The 12,447-nt window shown below is 47.5% G+C and overlaps 1 protein-coding gene across 4 annotated transcripts in view; it reads right to left on the bottom strand.

The window, feature by feature from the left end:
* Positions 1 to 12,447, bottom strand: part of EVC (EvC ciliary complex subunit 1) — a 76,959-nt gene that overhangs the window by 44,750 nt on the left and 19,762 nt on the right. For 3 of the 4 annotated variants that reach the window (XM_058546707.1, XM_058546705.1, XM_058546709.1), the window contains exons 6-9: positions 10,202 to 10,300; positions 7,374 to 7,511; positions 4,485 to 4,643; positions 7 to 223 (exon numbers count right to left, since the gene is read on the bottom strand). In XM_058546707.1, the coding sequence (XP_058402690.1) occupies positions 7 to 223; positions 4,485 to 4,643; positions 7,374 to 7,511; positions 10,202 to 10,300 (613 nt within the window). The remainder of the gene's footprint in view (positions 1 to 6; positions 224 to 4,484; positions 4,644 to 7,373; positions 7,512 to 10,201; positions 10,301 to 12,447) is intronic. The other variant, XM_058546708.1, reaches the window with a different exon arrangement.

Raw genomic sequence — 12,447 nt, forward strand, 5'->3', positions numbered from 1 at the left:
GCTCACCCCTGCTGAAGCGCTCGGCCTCCCCCCAGAAGGCCTTGTGCTGCTGCGTCAGCAGCTCCTCCTTCTGCCGCCCCGACAGCCTCCCCTCGGCGGCCGGCAGCTCCAGGCCGCGGGAGATGGCCGCCAGTCGGCATTTGGTCTCCTCCTGGATTTGCAGCTTCAGGGACTCGATCATCTTTGCCATGTGCGCCCGGCCCATTGTTCTCTCCAGGGCGTCCTGAGAAGAGAAACACATAGGACAGCAGGCTGGGACATCCGGGGTCAGCACTCGGCCACGAGGCTCTGTTAACACAAAGGGCCCCATCCTGGGGCCCCCGCCTCCCTGCGAGCAGAGCACGGACGAAGCAGCTCTCCTTCCGAGCCTCCTGTGTCTGCTCCTCAGATGGGGACAAAGTCGGCCCCCGTGGGACGTGGTGAGGCTGACAGTAGGCGACACATGGAGAGCGCTCAGCACACAGTGAGTGCTCCCCAGACGCTCTTCCGGGAAGGAATCCAATATATGCATATGATCCAAGGGGAAAATCCTCCTTTCCTATAGCCATCCCTCCCCAGTCTAATCGGGCCTCTGGCCCCAACAGCCGGGGAAGAGAAACACAAGGGAAAACAGTCAAGGCTCCAGGAGTTCTCGGCTTCTGAGCCTCAGATACCTGAGTGCCGGGGATTTAAGAGATTTTCAAGGTAAGACTGACTTTAAGAGTGACCCTCAGGGTCAACGTTAGAACAGGCCCTGCCCTGTCCTAGCATTTTATCATCACTTAGGACAGACTCTTGGAAAAGATGCCTCCTCCAGGCAGCAAATGTTGACCAGAGGCAGAGGCGGATCCTGTAGGTCTGTATCGCTAGTCCTCATGTCTCAGGGAGCAGATGCTCAAGGCCCGCTGTTGAATGACAGTGAGGACGCCGGAATGAGCAGGGGCGCTGCTGCGTCCACAGGGATCACACTAAAGCTGCAGCCCTGCGGCCCAGAGGGAGGACGCCTTCCCCCAGGGACGGCCCCACCAGCCACCTGGCAGGGCAGAGGCCTGAGCTAGCCTCAGCCTCGTCCCACCCACCAGGCCTGCAGTCCTGCCTCGGTTAGCTCCCCCTCTGCTCTCCCAGCCTCCCACCTGACCGCCTACGCTCTGCCCCCACATGTCAGACGGGGCCTCTCAGAGCTGCAGACATGGCTCTGTTGTCCCTTGGCCCAAACCCTCCAGTCACTGCCCTCAAACCAAGTCTAAACTCCTGGGCTTGGTGCACAAGGCCCTTCAGGACCAGGCCTGGCTTAGTCTCCAGCCCTGTCCCATACACCTTTGCACACACGGGGCCCCCCACCTGGAACACCCTCCCTGCCTCCTCCTCTCAGCCCCCTGCCTGGCCAGGTCCTACTCATCCTTATGGTCTGTGTGGTGCCTTCCCCGATCTTTCCCACACCCCCGCCCCCTCCTCGCTGCACCATGCTCCTGTGCTTCTGTCTTTAAGGAGCTAATCCCAAGGGACAGTCCCACGCTGGACTGAAGCCCCTGAAGGCAGGGGCCGTCCCTGAGCCACCCACTGCCAGCCCTGGGTCTCATGGTTTGCTGCGCTGCACTGGCCTGTGTTGTAACATCGTGTGAACGGGGCAAGGATAACGATCCCCCAGTTACGCACAAGAACATTGAGGTTTATTCCGGAAGGCCACATAACTAGTCCCAGGGACAGCGGTCTTAAACCTTCCTCTCGTCCAATTAAACAAACCTGTCAGCAGTCAGGCCCTGACCACTAGAGGGCGCAAGAGGATAACCGCTAAGTGTCCGGTGTGGGCGCGGGAAGACTGCTCCGCCAGGGGCCGGGCAGGATGGCCTGGGGGAGAGGGGTGCCAACCGCCCCACTGCAGCCCCCTCTGATGCGACACGGCGAGGCCTCCGCAGCTCAGTAGTCACAGCGCAACCTCTCGATTTATATTCCAAGAGAGACAGGAGTGGAGAGAGGTGAGCCGAGCAGAGAGGCATCAGATGGAAGGCTACAGGAGCAAAGGGGTATATGGGAGGGAGGCGAGGGGCCACCGCTTGCTCTGGGGGTGTGGCAGTGTCCTCAAACGTGCCCGGGCTCAAACTCGGCCCACCCTCAGAGGGGCACGTCCTTGGCACTGTGTCCTCACCTGACCCCTACCTTACAGAGCCGCTGGGAGGATTAAATAAGTTAAAATATATAAAGCATTTAAAACAGTGGCCCGAAAACAGCAAGTGGTCATGAATGTGAGCTGTTATCATAATTATATACAGCAAGTCCCCACACGGCTCTTCTCCAACGTCCTAAGAGATGCGCTCTGATGACCTCTAGGGCCCTTTCCAGGCTCTTCCAGCTCTGACAGTCAGGGATGCCACATGAGCGTTCCAGGACCAACGCCCCAGCCAAGGTGCTCAGACACCAGACCGAGAACTTAAACTCTTCAGGAGTTCATCATCAACATATTCCGAGATACAGAGCTACATTTTTTTTTTTTTTTGATACATAGGATGCAGGCAGAGGTCATCCACCCTCTTCTGTGCGTAGATTGTAGCCCTTCCCTCGCATCATTCTGATGATCTGTTTATGTCCACTTTGCCCGCTGACCTGGGGCCCGCAGGAGTCTAACACTAACACATACTGAGCACTTCCCACGTGCCAGGCTCTGCTCTAACGGCCTAAGGTACTGTCCACTCTCTCACACCCTCAGAGCAGGTGCGATTCTGATCCCCACTTTACAGATGAAGAAACCGAGTCACAGAGAGGTTCAGTAACCTGCCCAAGGTCACACAGCTAGTAACAGGCAGGACTGTGGTATGAGCCAAGGTTTTTAGCTCAGGTCTGCAACACCGTTTCTATAACAGAACATTCTATAACAGAATGTAGGTGCCCATCAAATGTTGGGTAAAAAAAAGGGCATAGTGATAATCTGGATGATTCTTTCCCTCTTCCTATTTGGAAGTTACTGGTTAATACTTGGGCCAAAGTCAGCTAAGGATACGTTTTTTTTTTCTGCATCAATATCCTGCTGACAGAAAATAATTAAATCAAGAGAAAAAAAAAAGGAATAAAAGGAAGAAAGTCTTTCTTCTTTAATGCATTAATATCGCCAGTCTTATCAAATTAAAATCCAATTCAAAGGGGCTTAGTATGGCAAACCAGGAAGCTTGAGGGCCCAGGCTCAGCGATGCCAATAGACAGGAAGGATCTGGATCCCAGGCGAGCCGCTTAGCCAGCTCTTCTGCTCATTGTGAATAAAATATCTGCCGTGCCTGTCTTCTAGCAGGGCCCAGGAGGAAAAGGAGACTATACGTGTACGTGATGAGCAAAAACATGCAAAGTTCTCAGACAGCTGTGTGCACCTGGGGAGTTTGTTAAAATGCAGATCCTGATTAGGGAGTGGGGAGGTTCTGCATGTCTAACCAGCTCTCAGGTGATGCTGATGCTGCTCGTCAGAAGACCACACTCTGGAGCAGAGCGGTTTGTGGAGAAGCGGCAGGGACCCGCTCCAGGTCTGCAGGGCCTGCTCCAGGGGTCCGAGGAGCTGAGTCTCTGAGCTGAGGGCAGGGTGGCTGCTGGCGGTTTCTAAGTCAGGTGTAACCTGGGCGGGTACACAGGTCTGGAATGTAATTCATGAGTTCCCAAGTTCCCAAGAGGAAGGGGAAATGGGTGCATAGTGCCCTGGGGCTTGCACACAGCAGGACAAGACCAAAGCCCCATGGACAAGACTACAGAGAACTCCACAGCGACTAGGGTGTTACGGGTCACCAGGCATTTCCCTGGGCCTTGTCTGTGGCAACTCCTAGGATCGCTCTTTATAAACAGAGTAATTGAAGCTCAGAGGGGTTACACACCCAGGTCAAGATCACACAGCTTCAAGTGGCTGAGCCTAGATTCAAAGTCAGATTTGCAGATTCCTCTATATCAGTGATTTGCATCCCCAGCTATACATCAGAATCGTTTGGGGAGTTTTAAAACTAGTGATGCCAGGGCCTCCACTTTGGATCCATCAGCTTGGATCTCTGGGCATGAAGCCGGGCACAGACATTTTTGAAAGCTCCCCAGGCGATTCATGGGGCAGTCAGGAGAGCACACCAAAGCTCCGTCCACACCAGCAGGCGTCAACTTGACTGCTCACCCTGGTCACCTGGAGCTCTGAAGACCCCAAATTGAATAGGTCAGAACCTCTGGGGTGGGGACCCATCTGGGACCAAGCATCAGTACTTTTTAAATCTCCTCAGATACTTTCAATGTGCAGCCAGGATTGAGAACCAGCGCTGTGCTGCAGTGACACGGAGCTGGCCAGCACCTCCACTCATGGAATGGATGGACACATGGACGGATGGACAGATGGATGGACAATTGGATGGATTCACTGCTTTTCTCTGTGCTCTATACCCCCATCTACAACAGGAAGGTGTTCGACTCGATGTCTAGTGGCACTTCAAGCTCCCGGATTCCACATCTCTAGCTTGAATATCCTCCGGTTCCCTCCCGCCCCCCAGCATTACCAGAGCCTGCAAATCCTGAGACTCGCGCAGGCGCCCCTCAGCGGCAATCATTCTTTCCGTCAGAGTCATCACGAGCTGTCGGGCTTTGGCACTGGAACACTTAAATTGGTCCACAAGAAAGGGCTGGATGTTTTCCATCTGTTTCCAGAAAGCTTCCATCTGTGAAATGAGAATGAGATGCAAGAGATGGGGGGAGAAAACTTATTTAAGAAAGCGATAAAGCTGGATGGTTCATGCTTGGGAATTACAATTCATTCCTATCACAGGCTGAGATTTTAAATAATTCTACAATCCGGAGCAAGTTTATCTCGGCAATAATCGCGTTCTGCAGAGGTTCCTCCTTGTTCCTTTTTTAGGTGCCATTCAGTTTCAAGGCGGCTTTTCAGCAAACACTAATGCGCGGCTGATAAGAAGGGAAGGCACAGTGAGATCACCAGCTTAAACAGCTTAAAGACTCTTAAACAGGCCGTGATTGCAGCCTGGGGGGGTGCATGAAATACGACAGTGTGCTCCTACAGCTTCTAGATCTTTAAAAGGGATTACACATGTCCTGAAAATAAAAGCATGAATGGTCATTTAAATATTAGTTATTATCCTAAAAGTACAAAAGAGTGATATGGCAGAGATGATGTTGACCATGAAAACATTTTGCTTTAAAATCTTTTTACTTTTCCCCTATCTCATCAGGAGCAGAGCTGGGAATCACCAAGTAGCTTAGAAAGTCAGAGGCTTAATTTGCGTCATTGTGAGAACAATGACACCAGGAGTCTTAACATCTTTCCTTTATGCACTCAGGTTATATACCAGGCTCTGTGCTTCACATATTTTATTTCTAGAAGAAATCTATATTTGGGAGGACAAGGGACAGGCTCAGCAAGTCAGGTCGTTGGTCAAAGGTCACAGAGCTAAGGAGAGGCAGATTTGGTCCTGGTCCATTGAATACCCCCTGCTATGATTTTCTCCATCTTGGCTCCGTCTCTCAGACGCTGAAATGAACACTTCTTGCTGGATAGGGCAAGGGAGGGGTCAAGGGTTAGTGGCCCAGAAGCCCACAATGATCTTGTTAGCCCACTCCTAGGCGAAAGGTGGAGAGAAATGTCAACCTAAAACTGAGTCAATCTGACCAGCCCCTGCCCAGAGGCTGGGCACCGCCGGGGAAAGCGCACACCTGTATGAACTGGCACCTCTTCCAAAGTTTGGTCTCTCATCTCTGGGGCCTTGTCGCAGCTCAGCAAACCCTTTATCTGCCTCTAGTCAGCAGCTCATCCCATCAAAGCTCCTTTCTTTACCCATCCCACACACACTCCTAGACCAGAGTCACCTCCATTTTCAGAGGTCGCCAACACTTTAGAGAATCTTACAAGAACTATGAATCCTCTGCCTGAAATATGCAGACACGGACAAGATGTTCCACTGCCTTGGGGAGTCCGTGGACCACAGGAATCGAGGCTGAGAACCCTCCCTTACCCATGGCATCCTAAGAACATCCTCACTCCCGTCCTCCTACCTGAGCTTAGTGGAGGCTCTCCATCCCCAGGCATCTCCAACTCAAGATGTCAAGCCGGAACTTGCCATGTCCCCTTCCAACTTCCTTCTCATTCTGGAGCCCTGGTTTCTGTAGGACTGCACCTCTACACCTCTTCCCACCACGTCATTACGTACCACCCTCGTAGCTCTCTCACATTTTCTTACTTGTCCATCCCTATTGCAATTGCCTTCATGAACTTCCTGCTGAACTAACCCAAGAGCTCTTTTTTTTTCTTTTTAATATTTCTGATTTTATTTTATTTATTTATTTTCCCCCCAAAGCCCCAGTAGATAGTTGTATGTCATAGCTGCACATCCTTCTAGTTGCTGTATGTGGGACGCGGCCTCAGCATGGCCGGAGAAGCGGTGCGTCGGTGCGCGCCCGGGATCCGAACCCAGGCTGCCAGCAGCGGAGCGCGCGCACTTAACCGCTAAGCCACGGGGCTGGCCCAACCCAAGAGCTCTTAACTGTCCTCCACGCGGCAGCTGAAGGTCCTTCTAAGACAGAAACGGGAGCAAGCAACCCTCTGCTGCAAACCTTCAGTGACTCCCACCTCCTTGGTATGAGATGAAAACCCTCAGGGAAGATCTCTGGCTTTATCGTGCTCTGCCTGCTTCTCCCTGGCTCCCTTCTCTGCCTGCCCACCGGCCAGCATCCATCGCACTTCTCTCAAAAAGCCTCCTGATGGTCCTTTCTTCCACAAAGACTTGCCTAACTAACCCTGGGGTAAAATGAATTCCTCTCTCCACTGTGCCTCAGCCCCCCTGTGTTTTCATCTATCACAACACTTGTAACCCACAAAGCCCCCCACCAGATTGGCCTGAGCATCTCTCCAGTAGGGCAGGTCTAAGTTCATTCTGAATCCCCAGTGTCCAGTACAACGCTGGGGTGACAAGGAAATGTTTGTTTAATAATAAATAATAAACAAATGGGGGTAGTGGAACCCAAAAGCAACAAGGAAAAGGCTTCAAGGGAAGCCATCCTCTCTGGAATTTAAAACATGCTTTTATGAGTGATGCCTAGAGTTTGGGAAGTTAGCAGCTAGCATCTGCTCTAACCCACAGGGCGGTAATGACAGAGAGTTAGAGCAATCTTTGCTTTGAATGATTAAAGATCAATCTAAAATTTAAACAAGAGGAATTCACTTAAAAATTTTTAAAAGACTCCCTCTGTAAATCTCGGCCCCTTAATTATACCTTTCCTATCACTTAACTTCAGAAACTGGATCCTTGGCTCTGGGGCAGAACACGACAGGGAATTCAAGAATTAAACAAGCTTCTAGGGACCATCTCTTTAATCTCGACAATTCAACTGCCCCAGAAACCAAGGTTTTTATATGGGAAAGAAAACCCATCACGTACATTATCTATTAGCTGCTCAGAGTATTCTCTCTCCTTCTTCTCCACATCTGCCAGGGTGATGTATTCAGAATCACCAGTGCCCAGCATTTCCGTGTTTGACAGTTTGACCTGAAGTCCCTTTTCTAATTCCTCCAAGTCCTAAAAAAAAAACAAAAGAAAGAAAATAAGCAAAGAAAAAATCTAATGTATCTTAAATTCTAGAAAAAGAAATGTTTTTATTTTTTACCACATTATCATGAAATATTTCTTAGCCGTAATTAAATTCTCTGGATGTTATCCTACTTAAGGTTTGATGATAAAAATCTATCTCTCATTAAACACAGAGCCTCAAGAACAATGGATTATTTTCTATATCCCCCCTTGCCCTGCAAAAAATAGACCATACTTAAAAAACAATGAAATAGCATCTTTCAATCCTTACGATGTCCTGGAAAATGTCATGACATCCTGGAGATTGGGGGGGAATGCTTCTTCCCCACTCTTCTGGTTTCCATGGGGAATGATGACTCACTGCACCCCAGGGAGGAAGTGATCCCTATTTGATTGGCAGATTCAAAAGAAGGAAGTGAGCACAGTAGCATAGCCTGCCCAGCCTCTTCTTCGGGATGGACCGCTCAGGGGAGGCCACTGCTCTGGTGTGGCCCAGATGTCCTGCTTCCATGTGGGGAGGCCTGAGGTGGCCCAGGAGGCAGGCAGTGTAGCATATCCTGGGATTCAGTATCAGGAAGCCATGACTGCTCGCATCTGAGCCACCTCCTCCAGGCTGGCCTCACTCAGTGATGAAGCTGACATTTCCGTATCTGCCTCCCTGACTCCTTGTTTCTTAATTGATTCAGAACTCAGAAAGGAAAAGGGAAGCCCTCTGTATGGAGTCTGTGAAACCCCAACATGGAGTGTGGGAGGCAGTTCTGTTTTCTCCAGAGCTGGGTTCAGTGATGTATAATCAATGCTGGTGTGGGTCCAGGCTCATCAGGAAAAACAACAGTGAGAAAAACTGCTACTGAGTATCCAAGCCGAGGCCGTATGTGACTGCTAATCCTCACAGCATCTCGACCAGTGAGAAATGCTGGTTCTTTTCCAGATGAGGAGCCTGATATATGGGAAGTCCACTTTGTCCTGAGTCTCCTGGTAGCAAGTGCGTGCTGGGCTTGTCCCTCAGGCCCCCTGACTCCAGCTGCCCACTCTCCCACTGCAGGCACCATGCTGCTTCTCGCAAAAGAGCAGCTGCCATTTCTGAGCATTGGTCCTCTTCTGGAAGTTTTGAGGCTATGGTGAGCATTAAATAAAAGTACACATTTAAAGCACTTGGCCAGACAACAGTAGCCACTATTATAATTAAGATGATTGGCAAGTGGTGGAGGTGGAATTTGATCCCAGGTCTGCAGACTGCAAAGCTCGTATTCTTTCCATATGATATTGCTGCACTGTTACTAGTATACTATGAGTACCACCACCATTATCATTATTTTTATCATTGGAGAGTCATTTAAACTCAGTGAGCCTCAGTTTCCTCAGCTGTAAACAAAAATAATAGTGGCTACTCACAGGGCTGTGGTGAAGATTAAGTAAAATAATGTGTGAAAAGCACCGTGTGCATTGGCTGATGATGATGACCATGGTAGTGGTAGTACTGAGGATGATGACCATGATAATGATGAAGATGATGACGTACCGCCTTCTCCCTGGGATGCAGTGATTAATCCTCCCCCGTGGAATCCGGAGAGTAGAGAAGAAACATGCCCTCCCAATCCCCCAATGTCATAGTGGTGGGAATAAGGATGATGATGATGTCTAGGATGAAGATGATAGTGGTGAGGGTAGTACCGAGAATGATGACAACAATGACAATGATGGTGCAAGATGATGGTGGTGGTGGTGGTAAGGAAGAAGACGATGGTGATGGTGGTGGTAATGAGGAAGATGAGGATGATGATGAAGATAATGATAACGGTGGTGATGGCAATAAGAATGATGACGACAATGATAAAGATAATGGTGATAATGGCAACAGTGATGACGATGAAGATGATGATGACAGTAGTAGAGGTGGTGATGGTGGCGGTAATAAAATAATAATGATGGCAATGATATTGATGATGATGATGAAGATGAAGATGACTGTTGTGGTGGTAATGAGGATGATGGCAGCTATCATGCATTCAGGGTCTAACTGTTACTTTGCTAGGTGCTTCATACACATTTCTCTTATCCTTTCTGTAAACCCGTGAGACAGGAATTATCCCATTGCACAAAGGAAGGGATTCCGAGAATTCGTGACAGCTAGAACCAGGATATCAACCTCCACCAGTCTGACTCCAAGCCCTGACTCGTTTGCTGCACAAAAAACAATATAAACTTTGTATAAAGACTGAGGAGAGAAGAATGTAAACTAGCATAACAGTTATAGCCAATAAACACATTACATATTTACAAATACCCCAAACTTGGGCAGAAAATAACATTAACAGTAGGTTCTCTTTGAACAGTGGATATGACCAACATTTTTCTCTTTTTTCTGCTCCCAATATTTTTCCAAATTTTAATAATACGCATTACCATTTTTATATTCGTATACATACTTTTTTATTTTAAATTTTTATTTATTTTATTTTTTTCTTTATTGTGAAATTTTTGTTGTACATTGTCAGTCACCATATAAATGTAAACATACTTTTATACATAATTATATTGTTAAAAAGTGTATACTGTAATAAACTATTTTTATACATGAAAGCAAAAACAGTTTTATATTATGAAAGTTTCATATTATGTTTTATATATTGTAATAAACCATTTTTGTTACCTTGAACTATAGGTTGAAGACTTACATTTTCTTGTTTTGAAAGAATCTTCTGGTATAACTCATCATCAGACTTCTTTTTAGGAAGAAGGTCAAGGAGGCACATTTTTAAAATCTGAATAAACATCTATTGCCAGAAAAGGAAATATAAGGAAGACAAAGGTTTAAACAATGGTATCTCCCTCCATCCCCCTCCTCCTCATCATCATAACCCTTTTCTCGCTCTCTCTCCACACACACACACCTACGTTTTGCTATAGAAAAGGAACTCAGATTATAAATCCTCACAACGGCCTATAACAGATTGCATTTTCAGAAGTTTCTAAAGAAAAATGCATCGTTTCTTCTGCATTCATTTATTCAACAAACATTCATTAGAGGCCTACTCTGTGCCAGCCCCCGCGTGTCCCCATTTCCATATAAGTCAAGAAAATATAAAAGGCAAAGAGGGCTGCTCCTTTGTGGAAAGAATCAGAGGGACAGTTGCACGGAACCGGGATGTGTGAAGTCATCCACTCCAGCCTCCTGTCTCGATGGACGGAGACGTCCCCTAAACCAAGAAGGATCCTCCCACAGGCGGGGACACCCAGGAAAGTCCAAGGGTGCTGTCTCCACAGTTTGTTTAACCAATCACCTGTTGTAGGACATCTGAATATTTCCAGTTTGGGGCTGTTATGAATAAAGCTGCTTCGATCATTCATGTACAGATCTTTGTGTGAGCATCTGTTTCTCTGAGATAAATGCACAAGAGTGCAATTGCTGGGTCTTCTGGTAACTGCATGTTTAGTTTTAGGAGAAACTGTTTTTCAGTGTGGCGTTTACATTCCCACCAGCAATGTCTGAGTGATCCAGTTTCTTCACATCCTCACCAGCATCTGGGGTTGTCACTGTTTTTCATTTTAGTCATCTGATAGATGTGTAGTCATATTTCTTTGTGGGTTTAATTTGCATTTCTCTAATGGCTTAACGATGGTGAACATCTTTTTATGTGCACTGTGTGTGTGTGGTCACTTGCCAACTGTATATCCTTTTTGGTGAAATATCTGTTATGTCTTTTGCCCATTTTCTAATTTGATTGTTTACTTATTTCTATTGAGGTTTGAGAGTTCTTTACATATTCTAGGTAGAAGTCCTCTGTTGACATGTAATTTGCAAATATCTTCTCTCTTTCTTTTCGTCCTCTTAATAGGGTCTTTTATAGAGCAGAAGTTTTTAATTTTGATGAGGTTCAATTTATTAGTTTTCCCTTTTATGGGTCACACTTTTGGTGCTAATTCCAAGAACTCTTTGCCTGGGTCTAGAACCCAAAGATTTGCTCCTGTGTTTTTTCCTAAAAGATTTATAATTTTATATTTCCCATTTAAGCACGTGATCCATTTTGAGCTAATTTTTATACGAGGCGTGAGGTTTAGCTTGAGGTTCATTTTTGTTTGTTTGTGGGTGTCCAATTGCTCTAGAACCATTTATTGAAACGTTCATCATTCCTCCACTGCATTGCTCTTGCCCCCGTGTGAAAGGTCAGTTAGGCATATCTGGGTGGTAAGGCATTTTTTAACGCAGGGGTTAGCAAATATTTTTCTGTAAAGAGGCACCTAGTAAATATTTTTGAGTTTGCAGACCATACTATCGCTTTTGCAACTACTGAATTCTGCGGTTACAGCATGAAGGCAGCCACGGGTGACATGCAGAAGAACAGGCGTGGCCGCATTGGCCCAAAGGCCACAGTTTTTTGTTTGTTTGTTTTTGTGAGGAAGATTGGCCCTGGGCTAACATCCGTGCCCATATTCCTCTACTTTATATGTGGGACGCCCGCCACAGCATGGCTTGATAAGTGGTGCGTAGGTCTGCGCCCGAGATCTGAACCTGCAAAACCCAGGCCGCTGAAGCAGAGCACTCCAACTTAACCACTACACCACCAGGCCGGCCTCTAAGGGCCACAGATTTTGATCCTTGATTTAGGGTTTGTTAAACACTCTTCTGTGCCAGGCTAATGTGTATTATCTCACTTGATCTTCACAGCACACAGAAGGTTGGTACATTCTTCCCATTTTATAGATAAGGAACTCTCGGCTGAGCAATCTGGACAACTGGCCTCATGTCAGGAGGGACAGCCCAGAGGGACAAACCCAAGACTCTTTCCACCAACCTTCATTCTGCTCGCCAGTGCTGATGAGCTCTAAGAAGACAGATGTTGTCCTGGCTTTCTACCCATTGACGTCTGAGGCCATGTGAGGGAACATTCTTTTCTCAAGATGTTAGTCTCAAATCTGTTTT

This window comes from Diceros bicornis, chromosome 8 (genome assembly GCF_020826845.1).
Source record: "Diceros bicornis minor isolate mBicDic1 chromosome 8, mDicBic1.mat.cur, whole genome shotgun sequence".
Lineage (NCBI taxonomy): Eukaryota > Metazoa > Chordata > Mammalia > Perissodactyla > Rhinocerotidae > Diceros > Diceros bicornis.